Source organism: Diadema antillarum, unplaced genomic scaffold, assembly GCF_040938485.1.
Source record: "Diadema antillarum isolate AM-2024a unplaced genomic scaffold, OU_Dant_1.0 scf00000046, whole genome shotgun sequence".
Lineage (NCBI taxonomy): Eukaryota > Metazoa > Echinodermata > Echinoidea > Diadematoida > Diadematidae > Diadema > Diadema antillarum.
The window spans coordinates 1,391,869-1,417,698 of NW_027270935.1; the positions used below are offsets into that span (position 1 = coordinate 1,391,869).

At 40.2% G+C, this 25,830-nt stretch overlaps 1 protein-coding gene across 1 annotated transcript in view; it reads right to left on the reverse strand.

Moving 5' to 3' along the window:
- The window catches only part of LOC139715318 (E3 ubiquitin-protein ligase HECW2-like), a 65,349-nt gene that overhangs the window by 7,959 nt on the left and 31,560 nt on the right, over window positions 1-25,830 (reverse strand). The window contains exons 5-14 of the mRNA XM_071626895.1: window positions 25,057-25,247; window positions 20,821-20,949; window positions 20,000-20,153; window positions 8,572-8,651; window positions 4,661-4,779; window positions 3,698-3,883; window positions 2,686-2,847; window positions 1,916-2,030; window positions 1,419-1,515; window positions 279-362 (exon numbers count right to left, since the gene is read on the reverse strand). Of these exons, the coding sequence (XP_071482996.1) occupies window positions 279-362; window positions 1,419-1,515; window positions 1,916-2,030; window positions 2,686-2,847; window positions 3,698-3,883; window positions 4,661-4,779; window positions 8,572-8,651; window positions 20,000-20,153; window positions 20,821-20,949; window positions 25,057-25,247 (1,317 nt within the window). The remainder of the gene's footprint in view (window positions 1-278; window positions 363-1,418; window positions 1,516-1,915; window positions 2,031-2,685; window positions 2,848-3,697; window positions 3,884-4,660; window positions 4,780-8,571; window positions 8,652-19,999; window positions 20,154-20,820; window positions 20,950-25,056; window positions 25,248-25,830) is intronic.

Consider the following 25,830-nt stretch of genomic DNA (forward strand, 5'->3'; position numbering starts at 1 on the left):
ACTATAGAAGTGGAAACTATTGTAAGGTGGTTTTTATTCCAAGTGAACTTTAGTCATTTGTGATTTTGTATATGAGAGTATTTGTATGATGTACTTCAATTATTTCAATATTCCCTTGAAATTGTATATTTGCATGGTCTTACCTTAATAGTACAATAGCAAAAATTTATGAATATTTCTACATTGCAAAATATTTCAAGGTTGATATGATGTTACTTCATTTTGCATTAACTAACTTTGAGCTTACGAACTGTAACCATTTGAGGCGGCGATCTTACCTTAGAAGCATGATCAGCTCCATATCATTAGACAGGTTCTCCAGCGCCTCTATTCCCTCTGTTCTGATCTGGATCAACTTGTCTCTGAAATGTGACACAAAATTTCCAAGATCATTAACAACACATCAGGGCAGAATAAAAAACAGAAGAGCTGAAAATAAAATAGCTAATCATACTGCTACGTAGAAATGTCTGATAAGTTTTGATTTGAACATTATCTACATTTGACTCCCTTTTCTCTACAAGAAAGAAAATCATTACATACATGTATATATAATCCACTGTCGTTTACTACTGTATTTCAAGGACTAGTACATTTAATTGACACGTGCAATGTACAAATAAAAAATAACTTATTTCTAACTTTGTAATACTGTAGTTCAAAAGTGGAGGTCAATTACAGAAATGTGAACATTTTGATTTCATGCAGTACTCTCCATTTGAAATTATTGATACCCAATGCCCCTTTGACCCTTCCTGAGGGTATAGAAAATGGATTTTCCTCTAGTTACTCATTCTGTTGAAAATGGCAAGAACATATTTGCCGAAACATTGGGAGTGGGTAGGCCTTTTTCAGGGCCACAGACATACCCAAGAAAGAATATGTAGCGCAGCATTAAGCCTTCTACCACCCAATTTATTGATAATACCTCCCCCCCCCCCCCCAAGGAAAAAAGCGAGAGGGAGAGAAAGGAAAATTAATAATAATAGGGAAAATTATTCATCATACCAGTTACTAACTTTACAGCAGTGTATAGGCCACCCCGGACTCACTTTCTAAGATATACCAGCATTAATTCGCAAATGAGGGTGACACATGTGGGTACGATTTCCTCCGCTGTGGCCTAGATAATTGAAGCATCCCAGGAAATTTGCCACAAGTGCCTATTTCTGACCAAACTTTTAAATCCTTGCGGAAGGAGTACTCAATGAGCTACAGCACAACACGGGCCGTACAGTCAGCAGACCGCAACAACGCCAGAATCGGAAATCGGCATTCTGAAAGGAGCGAGTCGCATTATCAGGGAGCAGCAGAAACAAAAACAAAAAAAAAAAAACTTTTTGAAGGAAATAAATAAATGGATGACTCCGGATGTGATTCATGGCTTGTTTGATGGACGGACGGGGCTTTGGACTCACTTGAGCTTCTGATTGTTCCCCAGCGCGGGCTGCCGCTCGATGAGGATGTCCATGATGTTCGGCTGCCTCAGGAAAGCCACGACTTTCTCGTTGTACGCTGGTGACACAAAGAGCACATGGAATTGACTATGAGCCTACGTGCATGAATTAAAGAGTTACTGATATTACAGCTTTAACCCGCTGAAGACGAGTCCTGAGTATACTTGGGCAGGTGTCTATGGGAAATGCATGGCATGTTGTAACAAAACCAGCCCATCCTCAATGGGTTAATACATGTATGTTCAAGTCAAAACTCTGGTATAAAAATGTGATTTTCCCTCATATCTTTTTGTATGACTTTATATTTCATGAATCTCTCTTACTGGCAATCTTCACCAAAGCAAAGGCATTTACTGACCTCTACGTTCATAGTTTATCGCTCATTGAGAAATTTGTTATCATTAAAGAGACATCCAAGAGAGGGGAATGCTCCTGGCTAGAGAGGGTACGGCACTTACCCATCGGGACCTCTTCAGATCTTGAGGAGCCACCGCGTAGGGTCTCCACAGGTCTGGGCACGACAGGGGGAGGTCCAGTCTGTCGGCTGCTGCTTCTCGAGTTGTGCGCTGCTTGCTGTGAGGAGGAACACACAGAACGTTGGATAATCATTATGATGATGATGATGATGATGATGATGATGATGATGATGATGATGATGAGGAGGAGGAGGATAGGAGGATGAGGAGGAGGAGGAGGAGGAGGAGGGGTGGTAATAAGATGATGATGATGATGATGATGATGGTATTGACTACGATTATAACAATGACAATGACAACAGAAATATTTGATAGGAAGAATTTGAATCCAGACAGCAATACCACAAGATTCTGACAACATAATTGCATTTCCTTTTGGCAAAGTGAAACTGCCACACAACTTCAGAAAAAAAAAAAAAATCTGCAAAGGTAGGTGCATGTGTCATCACACAAATGCTATGAAGCAACAACATAATGGGGGGGGGGGGGGGGGGGGGAGGGGGGAGGTAGATAGAAGAAATGAAATATGTTTGACTCATTGATCATATTAAGAGTACCAATGGTTGCAAGAAGTTTGCATATACCCCCTCCCTCATTACGGCAACTTGGGCAGTCATCTAAGGGTCAAACTTTGGTTGAATCAATGCTAATATCATTTATGCAGGCTCAGGATACCTGCCAGCTATGTCATTCATCAGGTGCTCATTTTGTTTGTTTGGTTTTACATTAAAGGAAAAAAAAAAACAACTCACGATGGCGTAAGTGCTGTTCTGCAACTCATCCTCGCCCTCGCTCCTGCTCCTGATCCTGCCCCTAGGGGGCGCCAGCATGGCTCCCGACGTGTCCACCATGTTGACTGGAAGACGCGGATCGATGAAGCTTGTGCTGCGATTGTTGTGGTCGATGAAGAAGTCCTGCATCGAGCGTGTTTGAAGAGAAAGAAACACCTCGTTACATCCGTCGAGTGCAAGTGCAGTATGCATTTGAATATGCATGAGTTACATATACATATACGTGACTTTACTTATACATAATAATTATGCACGAATATGTGTGTGATCTGTCACCACAAAAGTCACCACACATTAAGTTTCTGAGTTTGGTATATCAACATTTTCAGGAATCCAAGTGTTCAATTATATTACATACACCCGTGTAACTAATCTCGGGCAAAATCACTCAACACAGGAACAAAATGAAAGCCGGATGAGAGACGTACCAGTACTGATTTTGTTAGATAATAGATTTCAAAAAGTGAAATGCACACAAAGAGAGCTGTATGTAGGATATCTGGCATTTATAGACAATAGGTTATTCAAAACTATCATAGCAACATACTACATGAAATACATAAAAGTTTAAAATCTGACATAAATTTAAGAATTTGACTACCAGGGTACTCCTACTACAACTACACCTGCTACTACTACCACAACTATTGCTACTACTACTTGTATTTCTACTACTACTTTTAATGTGCCTTCTTTTATTACTACTACTTCTACAACAACAACAACTACAAACCAACTACTACTACAACTACAACTACTACTACTACTACTACTACTACTACTACTACTACTACTACTACTACTACTACTACTACTACTACTACTACTACTACTACTACTACTACTACTACTACTACTACTACTAGTAGTACTAGTAACTACTAACTTCTATTATTGCGACTTCTACTACTGATACTTAAATGACAATTGCTGATTGTGACAATAATGTGAAGACATTTTTCTTTTTTCTAACCTTTCCAGATTTGTCCTTCTTCGTCTCCCACCCTCGTGGAAGCTCGGCCGTGCTGTCGGCGAAAGTGTTCAGGAGCGCCACCAGGTCGCGGTTGTGCTGGTAGTCGGCAAACTTGTTGGGGTCGCGCCGTATCCTGTTCACCATGTGCTTCACCGACGAGTTCTTCTGGAAGTTGTTTTTGGCGTCCTGGGGAGTTGTCATCAGGTGGCAAAAAAAAAAAAATTGTCAACATTTGGTCTGCAGCCTCTAACAAGCAAACCTGCCCATATTTGCATACATATGATGTGCCCGTATGTATGTATGTATGTATGTATGTATGTACGTAGGTAGGTATGTATGTACATATGTATACAATGCACATAAACACTGGACTGTATATTTGCACACTACAATATCATGCCCGACACTTTGAAGATCTCACATTTGATTTTGCAAAAGCATTTGATGCATGTACCCTTATGTGTCTATTATGCACAGTGCAGTGCTGTTTTTCATTACATCCTCTGAGGCAAAGGTGGAGAAAGAAATAGAGCATTGAATGACGGGAAAGAAGAATCGTCAAGAAAGAAAGACCAAAAAACAACCTGGTTAAAGGGATGAACAGACACACATATTATACATATAATAAGCAAGTGTATTCACATAAGAGGAATGATAGGTCATATATGCTGACACAAAGCAAGATAATGTAGAGATCTATGTTTAACCACTGAAGAGATTTAGCATGTCATGTGCAAATAATGCACTGTGCCAGCTTATGTCCAAAAGAGAGTGATGAAAAGTGAAAGTGATTGAAGGAAATACTGGTATGGTTGTGAATATTAAATGACTAGAAATTACGCTGAAATGCTTCAAATGTGATTTAAAGATATTGTGAAACAAAGCACAATAATAAAGCTATGCGAAACTGCCTGTCATACACTGTACCTCAACAGTACTCGACAACATTTCAACGATGCTTACCGGATTGGAGTGTAGGAAGGTGAAGAAATCCGGCCGAGTGATGAACATGACCGCCGGCGACTCCATGAGCGACTGGTGGTTCCTCGGGTTCTGTATGTGCGGAATGCTCTCGGAGGAACCTGCATGCAGAGAAAGGGGGGGGGGGTGGAAGAGATGGAGTACCAGTCTTAGTGAATCTTGCTCTACAGACACTATCCAGCAGCACTGGGGTGTGATTGGAGAGGGAGGGGATCGGGAGGGGGGTAGGACTGTGGGTGTGGTTATAGCTGGGGTGCACTCACCTTGGCCCCGGTAGACAAAGTAAAGGTTAGAATACACCATGGTGGCCGGCTGTGACAGACCCCAGAAATTCATGGAGGAAGAAGTCGGTCCGAGAAGGCGAAAACCCTTTGCAGTCATATAATATAATCCACGGTATTATCCGAATGAACAGGTTTTGATCACCACCGCGAAAACCCGCTTTGCTCCTGTGGGAATGTTTACACGCAGCACCATATACAACACAGTATCCCTACAGGCTATAATGCACAGCACATCAGTATCAGCTGATACTATACACCTGACAGTGTGCGTCCGTGCTAGAGAGAGAGAGAGATACGGAGATATATAGAGAGGGAGAGAGCCAGCCAGAGCTGTCTGCACAGTGAATCACACATCCCTCGTCTGCTGTGCGTGGATCCTCTCAGCTGGCTATTTATACGCCGTTCAGCCAGGCAACTACACAGTGGTGACACCACTGTCACCGGTGTGGGACAGACAGGGGCACGCCGCTGTTGTGCTAATCATATTTCGATGCCAGTTCTCGGTGAAGACAATGGCTTTTCCCCCCACCGAGCTCCCAGGGATGGGATCGTCAGGTGAATGTATATATATCTGATCTATCTCTCCCTCTCTCTCTATCTATCTCTGCCTCCAAAACATGTGTTCCAACTAACCCACTTCCTGTCCATACCAACTGTTCTATGTAATTGCCCTGGCCTTTCTCTCTCTCCCTCACTCTCTCTCCTTCTCTCTGCCTATAACAGTGTTGATATTCTGTGACAATGGACTCCAGTATTGTTTGTCTGATCTGACCCACTTTGACAACACAAGAGCACAAACATACAGATGCACACACAAGCACACACAAACATACACATTGCAAACTTGCTCTTTCAATCGCCATAAAGGTGCAGACCTACCAAGTCTCAAGCCTCACTCTTGGGTCTTTCTCACCCTCACATGCCTGACAAACTTTTTTTCGTGCCTTGCAACCCAATCTCCCCCCCCCCCCAAAAAAAAAAAAACAACCAACAAAAACAACAAAACAAACATACAAACAAACACACACAAATGATCTCATACCACCAAAAAACATTGCATTGACACAATATTTCTTTTATCATTTTGACACATCTTTTTTAAAAATCAGAGTATGCCAAAATATTGAGTATGCACTAGATTGCTCCATTTACAACTAAGAAATGGTAAAGCTCCTTTATACTATCTCCAATGATAATTCCCATGGGGGGGGGGGGGGAAGGGGGCATACCAAACTCACACAACCTCCCAATGCCATTGCTTTACTTCTTAGAAGTGGCATTGACATATCACAAAATCTCAAGCTTAGCTACTCTTTGACCTTGGCATCACTGAAGGTGGTCACTGCTGAAAACATTAATTTGAAATTGTATCAAATGAATCTGATTTCTCTGGTGTGCTCCTCATACCAAAAAGTGACAACAAATCTCATTCTCTCCCCCCTCTCTTCCTCCTCTTCCTCCCCCCCCCCCCCCTTTACCCTCCCCTCCCCCTATCTATTTCTAGCTGTGGCGTTTGGTTTCAGCTAACCAATACTTCTGAGGTATGAGTGAACTCATAATACTGATGCTTGTTTGTCACTTAAGATAAAGCGGTAAAGAAAAAGGAAACCCCAAAACAACGACAACAAAATGATAGGATCGACAGAAACCACAACCAACAGGATGTAGGTGCACACACTCACACACACACACACACAAACACACACATGCTTCCACCGTCTGTGCCTCGTGTCACGTAGACAAGAGCAAGACAGGGGGTGGGGGGAATGTTCTGGGGGGGAAACCCTTGGCATGTTGCACAAATACACAGACCAGTCACGGTATGACGTAATTGGCATAGTGACGTAAGCTTCTCTATTTTGCATTTCTGAGTGTATGTCTGTGTGTGTGTGTGTGTGTGTGGGGTGGGGGGGGGGAGAGAATGGGAAGCAGTTCTATCATTCTTTCTCTCTTAACCCCCTCCCCCCCCCTTTTCTTTTTTTCCTGGGCCCTGTAGCATAACAAGATGCAATCAAACAAAGTCAGAAATTCAAAAGTAAGTCTGATATCAGCCAATCAGCATTGAGTATTCAGTGACTCTTTGTATGTTTGACTTCCTGACTGAAGTTTGATCTTAACAGGGCCTTGGATTCACATGCATTTAAAGGCAACACTATTCTTTCCATGGTAAATGATACTGCTAACACAAAAATTACCACAAGATTACCGTTAATCTTTGCGTGTTTGGTCAAGTAAGAGGAAGTCTGCAGGTTCTTGACTTCCATTTCTGTCATCATGTCACTATTAATGGTAAAGATTCCAATCGAAGAGATATGCGGTATGATTTTGGAAAAGGTCTCACAAGACACAAGACATATAGAAATTCAAACATTGGTTAAAGTCCATGTTAACAGAAGCGGTGCAAGGATGGAGTGTAGCATTATCCATGGTATTGAGTCTCTATCACATGTATCGGCACACTCACACACATTCCCTGGAGTCATATAGCTGTAGATTGATCACGTATCACTTGTATCAGATGTCCAAATGTTTGCAGAATAACGTTCATATAAAGAACCAAATCTTACTGTTGTCAAAAGTCTACGCTTACATGTTGATTGAAATAAACACGTAAGTTGGACTTTTGCCCATTGCATGTTTAAACTTTACGGGGGCACTGGCCAAATCCAGCCCCATAAGATACTCAGTTTCTATTTTTACAGTCCGAGAAAACTGAATAACAGTCCATGTTTTGAATCGAGGGGAAAACATTATCCCTGGTCGTGGCAGATTGTGTTTCCTTTCTACCAAAACAAGATAGACGAGCAGATTTTCAACCGAGTGATTTCAAGGCAGAGACCTCGAGCGTGAAAAAGTGAAGTGCCAGTATCAAGTGCGCTTCTCAATCACAGTGTAAAGGCCCTATGTGCCCAACTTATCACTTGCTCGAGGATGTGCTCTATTATGTAATTCAGTAGGCAAGAGTGCATACAGGGTCATGTCGGATAATTAATCATCTACTGCCCAAAAATTTCCAGGTGGAGTTTGGCAGAAGTCATCTCTGCCTATACATGTGGCTCCACTCAGACTTTGACAGAAACTATGGTGAGGCCACTGCTCAACTCACAAGAAATCAATGCGCAGATCAAAAGTATTGTATCATGTATTATAATTTTTGTTGGATGGAAATAAAGTATAACTGAATTGAAACTGAAATTGAAAGAGTGTACTGGGCAATGCATCTGGGGAAATATCCTGGTGATAACTTAACTACCAAGGTTTAGTTCTGAAACCTAAGTATGTAGTTTAATTCTTCATCTGTTAAGACGAAAGAGTTTTTTTTTTTTGTCAAGAAATAATGAGATTAGTCAAAGACAATTTGAAGGGAAGGGGGCTTTTTGCTCCCAACATGCTCTGATTTTTTTTTCCAGTTCAGTTCCAAAGAAAAGCATAGGGGGGTTAAAATCTGATAGACTGAGAAATGTAAGTCACACTTTATAGTTCTCTCTGGCTGTACCCAACATCAAACTGTCTGAGACTGCTGAGGTAACACAATTTGATTAAAAATGTTTCTTTTTTACAAATCCAGATGGAAAGGGGAAAACTGAGAAAGGTGCAAATTTGACTCACTTGATGCCGAGGGGCCGTCGGCGCTATTTCTCCGACTGTCGCTGTCGTCACTCTGTAGCGTCCTCCGAATGCTCTGGTATCTACACGATGACGGTGGACAAGAGAGGTCGGGTTAGAAATGGCAAACAACGATGACAGGCTTGTTTAGAAATGAACAATACATGCATTCCCACATCTAACATCTTGTCACCAGTCACTTTCAATTGATGCCACCACGAAATAAAGACAGTACTCTGCATTCAAGACCTGCAAAAATTCGAGACTGCAAAAAATTCCTGTGAGAACGGGGCACACGCTTTGTTCGTCTGCCCATGGTAAAACTTAAAAAAAAAAAAAAAACTGGTTGGAATAGTTACACTACATGGATATATTTTTGCCCTTACATAATTGACGTCACAATTCACGAAAAATTTATGAAAAATTCATGAAAAATTCATGGTTCCATCACACAGGATCTGTATCTTTGCCATGGATTCTTGACTGAAAAGTTCAAGCACTTCTCAGCAAGCATACTTCAAGCCTGGTAAAAGATTTACACAAAAGATCCCTCACCACTCCAGTACAGGAATGAAAGCATGTTCCATCTTTAACCATGCAATGCATTTACCTCTTACCCTAAGGAAACTGCATAGATTCTGATACAGCATTTAAAAAAAAAAGAAGGTATATTACTTTGCACTTTTCATTATTTCCTTTTACATCATTTGGTTTCCTTCCATGGGTTTGTTACGCCAATTCTGATGCGCAAAATGATACAACCTGCACCTGACAAAGAAAAACTGGCGTGAGTCCATATTTTTTTCAGAGAAGCAAGTAATCTCAAGAGACTATCGACTTCACTGAGTTGGTACTCCTGCATCAAATGCTCCTATGAAATATCTGCACGTTAAGCCAAACACAAATTCTACCCACAAACACAACCCTAACCCTAACACTACCAGCACTAACCGTGGTACTTACGTGTTGAAAAAGCATACAGTTTTGCTGTAGGTTGGTACTGAAAAGGTTGTAAAAAAGTCGTAGTTTTGCCGTTGATTGATAGTAGACGATAATGAGCAAGACCTTTTGTTACTGTAATCCTTCCCTTTGTGCTCGCTCCATTCAAATTCAAACAATAGGAACTATAGGCGATTTCCAGCAGAGGGGCAGACTCTGGTGTCCTAATTACCTTTTGTCTTGGTGCATCGACGTGTGCGTAAATTTCTAAAGATGATGGGAATAGGATTCACTATCGGTGTCAACAATTTTGTGGAGCCATGCTTCGCGGTCGCCGATCGTCGGGTTTGTTGAACAGCGCGAAAATCTCGTGTCTTTCGAATGCTGGTAGAACATAATTAATGTCCGTTAACGTCAAGAAAATAAAGTCGATAAGGCGTCGTATGTGATGACAGGTGGGCAGTTACAGCTTCCTTTCAAAACTTAGATATGTTTGCATCAGAAATAGGTTGAGGAATTCCCCGATTTTGTAGTAAGATACATTTTCTTTGCGGGAAAATCGGCCACCCAAAAAAAGTCGGATGTTTGCCTTTACTTTTGGAAATGAACAGCGGTAACTATCGGCTCCGTAAGATGCTGAAATAAGTGTCAGATGTTTGCTTTTAATTTTGGAAATGAACAACGGTAATTAACTAATGCGACTCCGTATGATACTAAAATAGATGTCGGATGTTTGCTAAATACCTTTGGAAATGAATAACGGTCAAGATTCATGCAGCCCCATACGGTGCTAAAATTAATGTCAGACTTGATTTTGCGTTCGGAAATTAATAAGGATAACGTTCGGTTCCAGACGATGCTGAAATAAACGTCGAATGTTTGCTTTGACGTTCGGAAAAGAATAGTAGTAATATTCAACTCTGTACGATGATAAAATAAATGCCGGATGTTTGCTTTTACGTTCGAAAGTAGATAGCAGTAACATACAGCTCCGGAAGATGATAAAAAAAAAAATGTCGAATGATCCCTTTGACGTTCGGAAATGAATAAAATAATATTCAACTCCGTACGATGATTTAATAAAACATATCGGATGCGCTTTTACTTTCGAAAGTAAATAGCAATAACATTCGACTCCGGAAGATGCTAAAATAAAATTAATGTCAGATGATTGCTATACGTTCGGAAGTGAATAGCAGTAATATTCTGCTCCATACGAGGCTGAAATAACTGTCGGACGTTAGCTTTTACATTTTGAAATGAATAACAGTAACATTTACCTGCGTTCGATGGTAAAATTAATGTTTGATGTTTGCTTTGACGTTCGGAAATGAATAACAATAGTATTCAACTCCGTACGATGATAAAATAAATGCCAGATGTTTGTTTTTACGTTCGAAAGTAAATAGCAATAACATTCAGCTTCGGAAGATGCAAAAATTAATGTCGAATAATTCCTATGACGTTCGGAAATGAATAACCATAATATTCAACTCCGTACGATGATTAGATAAATATCGGATATTTTCTTTTAATATCCTTTCGAAAGTAAATAGCAATAATATTCGGCTCCGGAAGATGCCAAAATAAACGTCAGACGATTGATTTTACGTTTGGAAGTGAATAGCAGTAACATTCTGCTCCATATTCATGATGCTAAAATGTCAGATATTTGCTCTTATAATATACATTTCGAAATGTAACATTCAGTAACATTCAGCTGCGTTTTATGGCCAAGTTAATGTCTGATGTCTGCCCTTACGTTCAAAATGAAAAACAGTAACATTCGGTTCTGTACGATGCTAAAATAATTGTCAGATTATTCATTTCACTTTCGGAAGTGGACAGCAATAACATTCGGCTCCTTGAGATAATAAAATAAATGTCGGATATTTGCTTTTAAATTTGGAAATGAACAACGGTAATATTTTGCTCCGTAGATGCTAACATAAATAACGGATTGTTGTTTTTACATTTGGAAATTATTAATGGTATCAATCGGCTCAGTTAAATGCTAAAATAAATAGCGGATGTTTTCTTTCACGTTCGGAAATGAATAAGGATAGCATTCCGCTCCGTAAGATGCTAAAATGAATGTCGGTTAATACATTTGAAAATGAGTAACGGTAACATTCGGCTCCGTTAGGTGTTAAAATACAAATGTTGGATGGTTGCTTTTACAATCAGAAATGAATAACAGTAACTTTCGGCTCTTTACAATGCTAAATCAAATGTCTGATGTTTAAAAACGTCTGCAAATGCTCCCACTTTCTCATTTCAAACGTAAGTTTTGACCACCTAAATATAGGCACAATTCTTATAATGATCAATAAGCCTATACTTGCTAAATCTTAGAACTCGGAATATCGGTAAGATGATTGAATTTTCTATTCATTTATTTTAGACATGGGTACCTGTATCACTTCAGTAATACTTGATATGCATTTGTCTGTGTTAAGTGGGACCGATTTCGTTTTTCTTATGTTTTTCTTTATTTTTTTTTTCGTGCCACAAGAATTTTCTTTCGGGCCACCGAAAGATAAAAATCAATGATTTTTGTGACGAAAGTCGGATAACCAAATTGTCACTGCATGCGTGTTTAGAATGAGATTAGAAAATGCCATCAATTACTAGACTTTGACCATAATCGTCTAAAATGGATATCAAAAGACAAAAGATGCCCTACATTTTCCCCCCTCCGTTCGGCCTATTCAAAATATGAACATATACACTGACAAAAAGATGTGATGTTTGGGTTTTCTGCCAAAAACGTGTGACTGAAACTATTGAATCGTTTTACTAGATTGAAAACAGTTTTATGAAATAAAAACAACGTTTTTATGTCTCTTTCCACCACTCTTACATATGTTTTTGATTCAAAAGTGACAAAAAAAAAGGTTCGCATGCCACCGATGTCCGTTTTTACCTTTACGATTTTACTTTACGATTTACAAGCTATCGCAGCCATCAGGCATTATGCCACATACATTGCGTCTTGCATGAACTTCAAATGGTTGGATATCTGTTCCTGATGCCCTTCCTCCTAGCTATAGGCATAATATTGTTAAGTATACCATCATCAACTATTTTTGAACTTTCTAACAACGACTTCATTCACTCATTATTTGTGGCACTTTTCTGACAATGGCCACCCTGGTTCAAATTGAGTGTTGTTGCGTCGGACAGACTCTGGAAAGCGGCCCATTGTCGTACGTGTTGTCTCTCCGTATAAAGGTCATCTTTCTTTTTGCGGTCAAACCTTTCATCCCATCGAACGGTCCTGACCTGGACCCTAATCTTGCCGGTGCTTATACGCACATAGAGGAGAAAAAATTCTTTTGTCCTTAATTCGTGCCGATTTCTTTGGTGATGATGAGCCAAACACGAGCCAGGCCTGTAGGCCTAATAGGCCATATTATAATAAAGACAGCAAGCAATTACGATGTCTGTGTAGCATACATCCGCTCTTTCTTGCCATTCTTAAGTTTGAATTCTTTTGTTTAGTTCAATTGCCCAAGCTAGTGACTCATGCTAAGGAGATTTAAACTTTGATGGTTACTCATCTTCTCCTTTATCTGCATGTTTTCAAACTCTTGAAATTATAAGCACATCGTATATAAGGTGAAACATGGCTGTACCATTCCTCTATATATCGTGACACTACACGTGGGGAAAGAAATTCAGCTTTTAATTTGTTTTCACAGAAAGCATTTTATTTATTTATTTTTTGGTTTGTTTCAGAGACGTTTTATCCTACATACTGAAATCTGTCTGGGGAAATATAGGGCCTAGCCGTTATCGCGCTGTTGCTGTGCGTGAAATGTTCGCAAACACGTGCTTCCACTTTTCACCGCGCCACGTGTTGGCTTCGTTGCCAACATTGCGACGGACGCTACTTCATTTTTCGTATGCGTTCGATAAGGAAGGGAATCAAGTCCTCTGCCGAAATCGTAAATAGCGATGGTCTACTTGAATAGTGTTGTGATTAATACTGCAAGGTTGCAAGTTCGAATTTCTTTCAGTTTTCAGAAGTAATATACATTTTGTTTTTGTTTTGTTGTTGTTTTTCTGAGCATAAGATTACAAGAGAGTTGCATTGCCACGATCATGCCGTGTAAAGTAGTTGGCAGAATTCACCTATCTGCCGCAGAGCCGCTGCCTACCACCCGAAACATTCAGCATGTTTCCACAGAGAATCCGATTTTGTTTGCTTGCGCGCCATGCCTTGTGTATTTAGCACAACAGCAGCGTCGCTAAGCTACATTTGCCTAACGTAAGCGTATGGCCACGTGTATTTTCGTTGGTCATGTGGAATGTAGTTACATGCTAGTCTTTTTGCAGGGGTAGATTGATATGATTATGTGTGATGAATTATTGGCTACCGGTATTCGCTGGTTTATGTTACAAACGTAAAAGAAAGGAGAATAGAATAATTTCGTATTGCAATGCCCGAGGCCTTTGACTCGAGACTAGCTGGGAAGACTGTTCATTCCTCCCCTGTTTCCCAGGCTGTTTTGTCAAGGAATGATAATATATGCGCGCGTGTTCTTCTGTTTGATCGCCCCCCCCCCTCCCGTGTTCGTAAGAAATGTCCATCAGTACACCTGTATCTTTTTTTTTCTCTCTGCTTGCCTAATGAATGTATAAATTATGAGTACTTCACATCGAACCTCGGTGTTATTCTTGCGTTAGCCAGCGCGCTTCGTCCTCGTCTGTACCAGTATAAGGGCCTTTACAAAAAAAGAAAAAAAAAAAAGGGGGGGTGGTAGTTGTCGAACCTTCAAAAATATGATTAGCATTATCGACCTACAAATAGGGCATATAGAAATGAGTACAACTTTCTTGAAATTACTGCAGCAAAATGGGAAGAAATCACGAATATGAACACAGAACACTCGTAATAGCGATTTTACTTTGAAGTGGACAGGAAAAAGATTAAACGCAATAAAGAAAGAAATCAATGATGATGATGATGATGACGATGATGATGATCAACAGCATTTGTATGGCGCCATATATCTTTTATAGAAACATTCAAACGCGCAGACTCCTAAACAATTGAATGCCTGGTAAAAAAAAAAAAAAAAAAAAAAAAAAAATTAGAGGCTTTGAGGTGATCCAGTTAGTCAATTTCACGTAGAAAAGATGGGGGGAGTTCCATATCACACATAGGCGAGTAGCACTAGAGGAAAATGCCCGGTCTCACCAAAAGACGTATATACTACGTTGTTTGTTTATACAATTTTCTCAATATTTTAGATCAATTTCGTTATGTATAAGCATTTTGTTTTTTGTTGTATTTAATTTGTTCTGATAAATTATCGTATTTGATTATTTTATGGTTGTATTATACGGTATACTGTTCATGCTGGTTATGTAACAGCGCCATGAGCATCATTCTTGATGGACTTCAGTGCATTGTAAGAGGCCACTAATATTATTTTTTTTAATCATTAATATCATTATCATTACTGTAAAAAAAAAACACTGTAAAACAAAAGTCGAGTGATTTGATTTTCATTCATTTTTCAACAATAGGTCAGTTTGGCCGATTTCTGTTCGCGCATTCCCGTGGGCTTGTATTATGTAGGCCTACAGCTCATCTTTTTGAAGCAAGGGATGGCAAAAAGATGTTTCATCGTAAGGAGTAGGCCTATATAGGCCTACTAGTATACAATGTACACTGTATCTCACTAAAATGGCGGTGACTGTTTACAAACGTATACAGAGACTCCAACTCTCCCGTTTTCGACGGGAGATCTCCCGCCGAAAACTCATTTTTGCAAAATCTCCCGTTCTCCCGCTTGAGATCTAATTTCTCCCGCCCTGGCTCTTTGTCTCCCGTTGGAAAGGATTTCTTACTTATTTCTATCGTATGTTGAAAAAATAAGCCCTAGATAGCACTAGAGAGCATCTAGAACCCTGGGAATTTCGCGCTTCGCACACATCAAGTTGGAGTCTCCCGTTTGCTAAGGGTTTCAGGCGGGAGAATCTCCAGATCAGAAGGTGCTTGGGGTTGGAGTCTCTGCGTATAACTAATGTAAGGTTTAGTTAAGGTTCGTAAACAGTTGCAATTCGAAATTGTACGCAAACGATTTTCATCGTCTTAAACGGTGTTTTGTTTTCGTCTTGCTGCAAAGACGTTTGGTCATGTAGGTCTACAGAATTTCTTGGCGACATGCACGACAATGCAAGCCATATAATAGAATTTGATTGCAACTGTTTTCGAATCCTGCAGATGAAAGTTTAAATTCACAATGTTCGCAAACGTTCGCAGCTCAGTGAGAGACTCTTGAGACCAGCCCATCAGCTTGGATAAATGTATTCGATAATCCCCGTAAGGAAATGTGTGCAGCTTCAGTGGCGGATCCAGGCGGAGGCACACCGGGTGCCCCCTCCCCCTTATTTTGGTTTAAAAAAAGAAATAAAAAGAAAAATGGAGTTGGCGCGTTCGTCCCCCGACACATTCTAATTTTGTAAAGGCGTCCCTCTTTGCGGAATTCCTGGATCCGCCCCTGAGCTTTATCACTCATCTCTGCATGAGGTGAGTATTAACTCATTAACCAATTCTCCGTTTAATGAGTTCACAACAGCAGAATAATTATGTCGACGAAGGTATAACACCGAGCATACGCTTCGATGCACATGCCGACAGGTGTAATCTTTGTTCATCTCTACATCTTCCCTGAGAACAAGAGGAGAATAGTTTCCTTTCAAGGCAGAGCCATGTGGCTTACACCGAAAAGGGAAGGTGGCCCGAGAAGAAGAAACAACTCTCCTTTGAAGTCATGCTCGACACCGTAGAACGTTACGCGTTCAACACTTCGTGTAGCCATGTGCTTTGACAAGAGAGAGTGCATCATGCGGTAAGCAGGTCTTGAATTGGAGTAGAGAATCAAAATGCAGTGTAAAACTGTCGATTTTGACGCCAAAGAGTTTAAAAAACACGCTAGAACATACTTCGGCGGAGCACTTTCTTTGAAAAATCACAACATTACAGATATAATAAACAATCAAAAATTACATGTAAGCAAAAAGTTTGCATCATGGATAAATATAAATGTCTTAAAAAAATCTAGTTTTAATGGCATTTCGAAGAAACTAGAAATACATGTTTATGAATTCCAAATCGAGCATTTCATTTAAGATTTTCCGGTAAAATATAGCTTGTAATTCAATGAAATTCGAAGCGCGTTTTTCGTCTCACAGAGTGGTGTCGGGCATGACTTCATTAACGTATAGCCTATGAATGTTGGACATCTTATATGGTATAAAAATGCATTGAATATGCATTGTGTTTGTCCGAATTACGAAGAGTTGCCACTCCGTCTACACCCCCAGCTGCACAGACCAAAGAGGACACACAGCTCTAAAATTTTCTCACAGAGATGATAGTGTTTTCCTATAAAATTTGAAAAAAAAGATCCATTATAACGAACCCCTCCTTTATGATAATAATTATGTAAGCTTTTCCGACTATGATCGATTCATCGACGACATTAATTGTTTATGAAAATATTTGATATCATACTTTGATGAATAATATTCTGAATACTGACTTCATGACACAGGAGACAGCAAAATGTTCTCGAAATCCAGTTGGAACTAAACTTGAAGGGGATATAGAGATGAAATGACAATGTATACAGGCAAACATGAATTAAAAACGCATTCATTCATTTTCCACTGGACCCTTATAGATTTGTGCCCGACAAGATACACATTTTCGAACTGATGATTAAAATCGTAGACTGTTTGCCCCTCGCGCTATACGACTGGTAGAAATCATATCTTGCACGCGTGTCTCTTAAAATAGTCGACATATTCCAAACTCGTCCATTATAGTCATGGAGCTGTTTAAAAAAAAGCTGAAGAAAAAATGATGTATATTAAACAGTTTACTCGCGTAGTTGACATTCGTCACTGATAAGGGGATAACCGCATCAGGTATAGAAGTCGCATATAAGATCTCGAGAAAAAAAAAAGAAAAAAAAGGAGAAAGTAAGTGTCAAAGATGTCTGAGGGGAATCATTCTGCTAATCGTGGATTGTATAAGAAAACGTGGAAATAACCGCGGGACAATCGGTGGCTGCTTTTACATTTCGATTGAATCTATAATTAATGTAGTGTGTGTAAAAAAATGTTATGGTGTGCATGAATTACAATTCTCTGAAGAGCTCATGTTTAAGCGTGTGACGTTCACTCCTGTTGCAACGGAGAGGGTTATATAACGATATTTTGCGATAACGAAGTAATTCATAATTAAAGTTGCCAAATTTGTCGACATTAAAAACAATTGTGTGAAATTATTACGAACACTTTTGTAAGAACACGGTTACAGCAAGATTCTTGTTGAAACAAAGTCATTTCCGAGCGTCATTGGCAAAGAACAAAAGAAACATGCTCCGTTCCAATGAGATGCCACTCCTCGCTTTCCTACATTGTACAAGAAGAAATTAACGGAGACTGCATGAGCGAACGCTTGTTATTTATATTCGTTCACTTTTCCCCGTGGATAACTTGCATTGTATTAATCGAAAGTGAATATTAGGGATCGTTATCACGAACATTATCTTATGGCGTTTGTCCAAAGGTTCGCCATTCGTATACGGTTCATCACTGCGAAAATGAAATCAGGTTTTTTAATCCGAAAATGATAAGAATCTTCGTTATTCCAAAGATTCGCCGATAGGAATATGAATTAAGATTCGTGAATCCAAACGTGAAAAAAAAAGAAAGGAGTACACAGACACAATTTTGGAATTACAAATCTAAATCATCGTCTTCGTTTCTATAGCAAAGTTACGCCTTGCAGAACCTTATTTCATTTTTGGATTAACCAAGCTTTTGAATTACGAATCCTGGGAATATTGAATCTTCGGAACGATCCTCCGAAATAAGTCGGGAATAATGAAATTTCGTAAACGTTCGTAATCGACGAAATTTGGAATAACGAATCAGGCCTATAAACACATTCCTAACCATCACTTCACTTTTTTATATATTTTTTTCAAACTAAGCATGAAAGTACAAACTATACTCTGTTTGAAATCTGTTTCAAATTGCCTTTTCATCCAGTGCAGCGTATTTGATATGACCGAATATTACTAAGCATTGAATTACGCATCATACGTATCGTTGCCGTCTTTTTTTTTCTTCATAACATACTCAGAACTGTATTCGTTCGATAAGACGAAATGTTGTTATACTTTTTTTATGAAATTGCCGATCCCTAGGACTTCGATTATTTATAACTGGAATGCAGTGTATACAAAATAGGCACGGTCAGACTGGCAAAAGATCGAGAAGTTTAACATCGCGATCTTTATAAGATCTCGAAGTTTTTTTCCGTCTGATGTTTCCCTGGGTGAGATTCGACCACCGCTGAATTCTCACGTGACTACTAGTACCCCCGTTTATGGATGCACAACGTGCGTTGTTGCCTTGACACATGAAGAGGAAAAATGGACTGTCACACGTGCGCACCGTGTGTATACGACGGACCATCGATTACGGTACATGTAATTTATCAGGTGCATCAGCGCTATGAATGTATGCAGTCTGTACTTCGATCGACTGTACAAACGGTTGCGGTATACAATTAACAGTTGTACCAGCTCGTTTAGCTGACCAGATGAGCTCGAACTGTAGGTATACGACCGCAAAAAGAAATCTGTTCTTCTCCGTCAGATTTGCTCGAACTTGGCCCCATTTCGTACTCGTTTGAGGCGCGGCCACGATTAGTAAAAAGCTGAGAGCTATTCCCCCATACTACTAGTACTAGCTAGCCGTAATAACGAAGCCACATTGTGTGCGCGAATGGATTTTACCTGCCGATGCATTGATGGCTAGAACAATACTAGTAGTCCAGAGAATCATTTAAGCCGATAATTAAGTCATGAAATAGTAGTTGGCTGTTCGTAGAAAAGTCGTAGTTTTGAGGGAACTGCCCTTGAGGAAAATAGAAGTGGTATCAAAAGACGGATTATCGCCGTGAATAGCTAGTGGTCTATTGTCCGATTTTCACACTGCATAACAAAAGACGGCGTTCTCGGTCGCGAGAGCGGAGATGCGGAAGTCGTCTTTTGTGATGTGGCAAAACTACGACTTTCGTACGACTAAATCCTCACTAATCCACCCCTGATCTACAACCACTTAACAATTTATCTACGCCTCTTTCACTTCTTAACAACGACGCATTCAACACTAAGGCACGAACACAAAGAACCACGGCAAAACTACGACTTTCTTACTACTTTTTCAGTAGCAATCTACAGCAAAACTGTGTACCTTTTCAACACGTAAGTACCACGGTTAGTGCTGGTAGTGCCTAATCCTCACATCAAACTAAACCTAAAACCCTATCACAACCCTAATCCTAACCGTAAGTCCTTTGGAGAAAATCAGACCAAAGCAATTGTCGCAGGAGCAACCGTCACTGTCGAGTTACAGGTAACCTCTCGAATTCATCAAAACTTAGACTTTCCCTCACCTTCTGTCCAGCTGTTGCCGACTCTGTTCCGAGGCGCGGGTGTCCCGCGGGTGTCTCCCGGTCTGGTTGCGGCCCGGCTTGGTCCACGTGGTGGCCCGGCTGTGGTGGTCGATATAAAAGACGCGCCCGTACTGGTCTATCCTGGCCTCCCAATCTTCAAGGGGGAAGGGATACATGAGAGAGATTGGCAAAATGGGAATAAAGGGGAAGAGAAAATACAGTACACTTCTAGTCAAGATTCCATGCACCTTTCAAAGGTCTATCACATGTATCTCATATTTCATCTCTTGTAATATTATACAACTGTGTATATGTGCACTCGAACATCCTCTAATATTATATCTGAAAATCTGTCTTCAAATTCTGTCCATTTCTTTGTAAAAGCACCCCACTCAACATTTCTGTACAAAAATGAACTAGGGAGCACAAACAGCAGAGCTTTACTTTGCAGTGTAAATCATACCAAATGTCTGTTCACTGGACTTTTAATAACTAAAAACATTTCAAAAATCAATGGAAAGTGCACTCATATGCATTTCGATCTAATCAATGCGACTTTACGTTTTGACAAGAACTTCATATCATTCAACACATGTGGATTACTTCCTGATTTACTCAAATTTCAACAATCTTTTGCTTTTCATACACACACACACATAAACAAAAATAAAAAATGCATAACTCCTTTTCTCCATACGATGTCGGACTCTGGAAGCACTGTAGAAACATCTCCCTTTAATATGTGAGACTAAAGGCCTAGTTTGGGAGTAACCAATATATGCTCATATCAGCCATGTGCCCATATTGATTTTTTGGCTCACTTTCTGGTAGGGGATCCTCGTCCGCTGGTAACTCGTATCTTTGGTAAGTGGCGCGGTGGCCGGGCGTGAGTACGGGCGTGGTAGGGGTGTCACTGCTGGAACTCTCCGACGTAGATCCTGGAATCGTGACTGCCAACGATAGAAAAGAGATAAACATTTAATATTTCAAGATTATCATCCACAAACATTGAAAAGAATTAAATCTCTCACTGCTGGGATGCATGCATGGTGGCAGATTCCAACAAAAAATACCTCGCATGGTCTATCCAGCGATACTATTTGTTTGTGTTTCATCTTTGTTTTGTTTTGGTTTGATATTTGGCAGAACTCTGTTTACTCTATAGAGGCAATCTACTTGGTATCTGAGTTTCAGAGCATGCACACTTTTAGTGGTACACAACCATAGATTTATAGGCATGCCAAACTTCCCACACAGATGCATCCTTACCCACTTTCACTTTTCTAGCATAATGAAAGAGCACTTGACTTGCAGTTAGCTCTATCGTAACACAAAGGGAATATTATTACCATGATCATATGTCAGTAAGAAGCCAATGAAATGTGTCCTTTCCAGGAAAAGTGAGATTTTGTGGAATTCTCCTAATATTCTCTTTATATTGTTGTCCATAATGACAACATTACAATAGTAGTTGTCTTCTTGTCCAGCAATGACAACACCAAAACTTCAAAAATTCATAACTTTTGAATCAATTGTCAGGTTTTCTTCAAACTTTCATCGCCATGTTCTACTAACATTACTGCCAGTGTTTTCACTCAATCACAATTTATATTTGGGCTTTAAAGGTTCATTTAAAGAGGAAAATTTCATAATATCATCGTCATCATCATCGTCATCATCATCATCGTCATCATCGTCATAATCGTCACCACCATCATCAACATCAACATCATCATCATCATCATCATCATCCTTGTCATTGTCGTCATCATCATCATTTTGACACAGAGGGCACTGTCCTGCCCTGCCTGACAAGAGCCAGTTCACGTTTGCCTGCCGAGTCAGATCGGATTAAGTCTGATAACGACACCTGCAAAAAGCGGACTGCCCGGAACCGACCCCCCGAAACAGGTAAATGAGAAAAACAGAAAATGGACTGGGACACGCTGGCTGCTGCTTACGGGGAAATGCACTTTTTGTGGGTACAAGGGAGAGAAGGAAAAAGAAAGAGAGAGAGAGGGAGAGAGGGAGGGATAAACAGTTGCTGCACACTGTGACTTTACATGCTAATATGCATATAAATGCATAACAATTTCTTCTTCCTTATGACAACTGCCTGTAAGCTCTTCCATGAATGCACACAACTGCAATTTAATTCATTAATTCCCTATCAATACATATGCTCACTTGCTACAACGAACTCTACAAGTGGTGTTGTTTTCATTTTTCCCCTTTTTGATTCTGGAAACTAGTAAGTAAATGGTTTCAATTTTGTTTTTATATCACACTTGCTAACAAAATCTTTTGCATTTTCCCCAATGGTCAGACATACTACCACCATTTTTATTGGAATTATTGTTTGTAAGTTTGAAACTTGTGATGCTTTAACAAGCAGTGGAGATTTAGACTGCAAGAAGGACTTCCGACTGCAGGGTGAAAATCTTCACAAAAATATGCACCCCCCCAAAAAAAAAAAACAAAAAAAAAACCAAAACAAAAACAAACAACAAACAGGCAATGTTAAAGGGATCATATAGTTTTGGTTGAGACCTAATTTCAGGTTTCTACCATTTTTTGGTGAGATAAGGAGAAACCTCTTATGAAATATGACAGAGCATGTAATTCTATGAGGAATTCAACGTTTATTTGATGAAAATTGGTTTTGAAATGACTGAGATATCCAAAAAAGAGTGATTCTAATAAAGTGTGGGACCCACACTTTATTACGATCGCTTTGTTTTACTTTGTTTTTGGATGTTTCAGTCATTCCAAACCCGATTTTCATCAGATCTTTGAATTCCTCTTAAAATGGTATGCTCTGTACTATATCATAAGTGTTTTCTTTGTATCTCGCAAAAAGTTAAAAGCCCAATTGTCATCTCCACCAATACTGTACTATCCCTTTAATGTTAATGAGTGGAATACTCAAGCTATTTTGACTTTACTGCTGTACATCCAAAACTATAAGTTTCCCCAGAAGGACACAGTAGGGGGCTGTGGCTCAAATCTCCAAGAAATCACAATATCACGAAAACCTGATCTGGACCCCCCCCCCCCCACCCAACACACACACACACACACACACACACACACACACACACACACACACACACACACACACACACACACACACACACACACACAATCTTTGCAGTTCATGAGTTCAGTGAAAGGAAACACTGGGGGTAAAAAGTAAAAACAATACAAGAGGCTCACAACGTCATGCAGAGAGGGAAGAGTGTGTACGATACAAAGCGCACGTTTACTGCAATTGACAACAGCCGAACTGTCATTTGCCATTCATCCCTCTCTCATTCTCTCTCTCTGGAATTTGGGGGCGCCGATCGAGGTTGAAATAATGCCTCGATGCCCGATGCCCAATGCCCGATGCCCCTTGACCAGGAGAATGTGATTAATGTCTTGTAAACGGGACCAGAAATAGCCCAGGCAGTATTATGCCATGAGCAATTTGGGTTGCTAACAGGATATTTCGACATTGTTGTAAGTAGGATATCCTTAATCGACAGGCATCGGAATGTCATTAGGAGGCTGGGAAGCACTCAGATTGCCTTGATCTGGAAGCTAACGTCTTCTTCTGCTCCAGTTTCATTCTCTTTCTCCTGGAAGTTAGTTTTTTTTCTCTTTTTGGTCCTCATTGTTGTTTTTCTCCTCTTTTTTTTTGGGGGGGGGGGGGGTGGTCTTCATTTTAAGGATAATGGAAACAAAGTGAATGTTTATTTTAGCACATGTTGATGCTTTTACAGCTGTCTCAATTGTTTTACTGTCTTTTACTGCTGAGTCAGTGGCTTTTCAAGGCAGTTGCGTTTACACGTGTGACCAACAGCTGTAATTATTTTGTACATTCATGTCATGAATGCAGTGGAATGACTTTAGGGAAGACAAAGTTCATGCCATACTCTTTATACAGGGGAAGCAGCTGCTTCACATACAGTGTACCCACAAACATTCCAGTTAACACTTGTGGGGGAAAAAAATCACACTTAGCAAATAAATATGGACTGTGAAAGTTTTAGAAACTACTAGACACGGATGCCAACCTTTCACACTGCAATGCAGTATTTTGAGGGCTGAAAAAGCAATACTTTTGGTGGAAAAACAAGTATTTCTACCTTCAGTTTCCTGCAATTTGCAGAAGACATTTTGTATGGTAATGCAATTATGGAAAAACATTATTTTCCAAGAAATCTAAAGTATTTTTGGCAACAAAAAAATAAAACCATTACAAAATACTGCAAGAAAGTAACAGTTGGCATTTCTGCTAAAAGCTTAGACTTGATTGATTTGAATACTTCCTACAGTATCTAGTCATATATTCCAACAAAGACAACAGACTGTAAACATAGCCATTCCCATACTTCCTTCTATTACACCTCTGAAGTTATTTACATTGTAACACTACCACAACTCTTTCCTACTGTTCCCTGTAACCACTGTCATCAATTTTACAATGTCCATCCTCGACGATACCATCTTCACTATCATCATCATCTATGGACTATAAAGTTATCAGCTTCCCTGCTACTAACACCAAAACACTTGTCACCTTTTCTTTTACCATTATGCATTATCACCAGAAATGCTACCACATTAAAAATTGCGAGGTTGTACTACCACATATATGACAAAATGTTCAACCAACCACTTCTAACCTCACTCCAATTCCCATGTTTCCATCATGAATATCCCAACCACGCGACTACAACTGCAACTGCCACTTATTATTTCAACCACTACCAGTACAATGGCCATCCTCATTACCATCTTGATTACCCCAACTACCATCTTCACAACCACTACCACAAAACTTGCCATCCTCACTACCACATTTACCATGAACAAAACTATTCTCTTTTTTATGCTCAACCCCACTGACTACCACCGCCGCCACCACCACAACCACAACCACCACCACAGTCGCAATCTCAACCACACTGCCATCAGAGATCACAGACAGCATTATCACCACCACCATCTCCAACCGCACCACAACTGATCCAACAATCGTATTCTCATCCATCACAATTATATATACCCACCATGAAGCCCGGCCGCTGCTGCCCGGAGACCCTGCCGTCGCTGCCACACGGCACTGTTCCGATGGCTTGACCTCCTGCGTGTCCTGCCGCCCGGTGCCGGAGCCGAGCTCTGCTTGCCCATGGGTGGGACAACATCCTCCTCCCCGTTTCTGGCCGATGATGATGACGATGACGACGCCCTGGCAATGGTGCTGGCATCCTGGAGGAGGCCAAGACAGATGGGGGGGGGGGGGTGGGGATGGGAGAGGTCCGGGGAGGGGTGGGGAGAAATGGAAGTAGGGGACAGAGAGTCAGAAGACGAGTTCAGTGTGACATTTCAAGATGGGCCTTGTGGCACGGAGCACATTCCTGGCTCGCACAAAGGGTTAGGTCTGGCCTACAAGCAGATAAAAACAATCTGGAGATGATGTAATGGCAATAAGAAGATAACAGCTGATACGGCCCGGCAGTGAGTCATACTCGGTGTACAGTAGTTTACCTCTACAAGACATCACCCTTGTGCATAAACATGATGTCCTACATGGCACAATTACAGTATAGCCACAATGCACTCATCAAAAGCACAGAGATTAAAGACAGTAATCAGGAAGACTATGTTTTATGAATCTCGATGGGGAAAACTACAACACACAACGCAAATTCCTAAATCAGGCAGAGCTTTATATTCTCTCTCTATTTTTCTTTTTCTTTTTTGTTGCTAGATACATGTTTGAAGATATACTGAGGTTTTCAGTGCAAAATCAGGGAGATATGGCAACTCTGCAATTAGACACT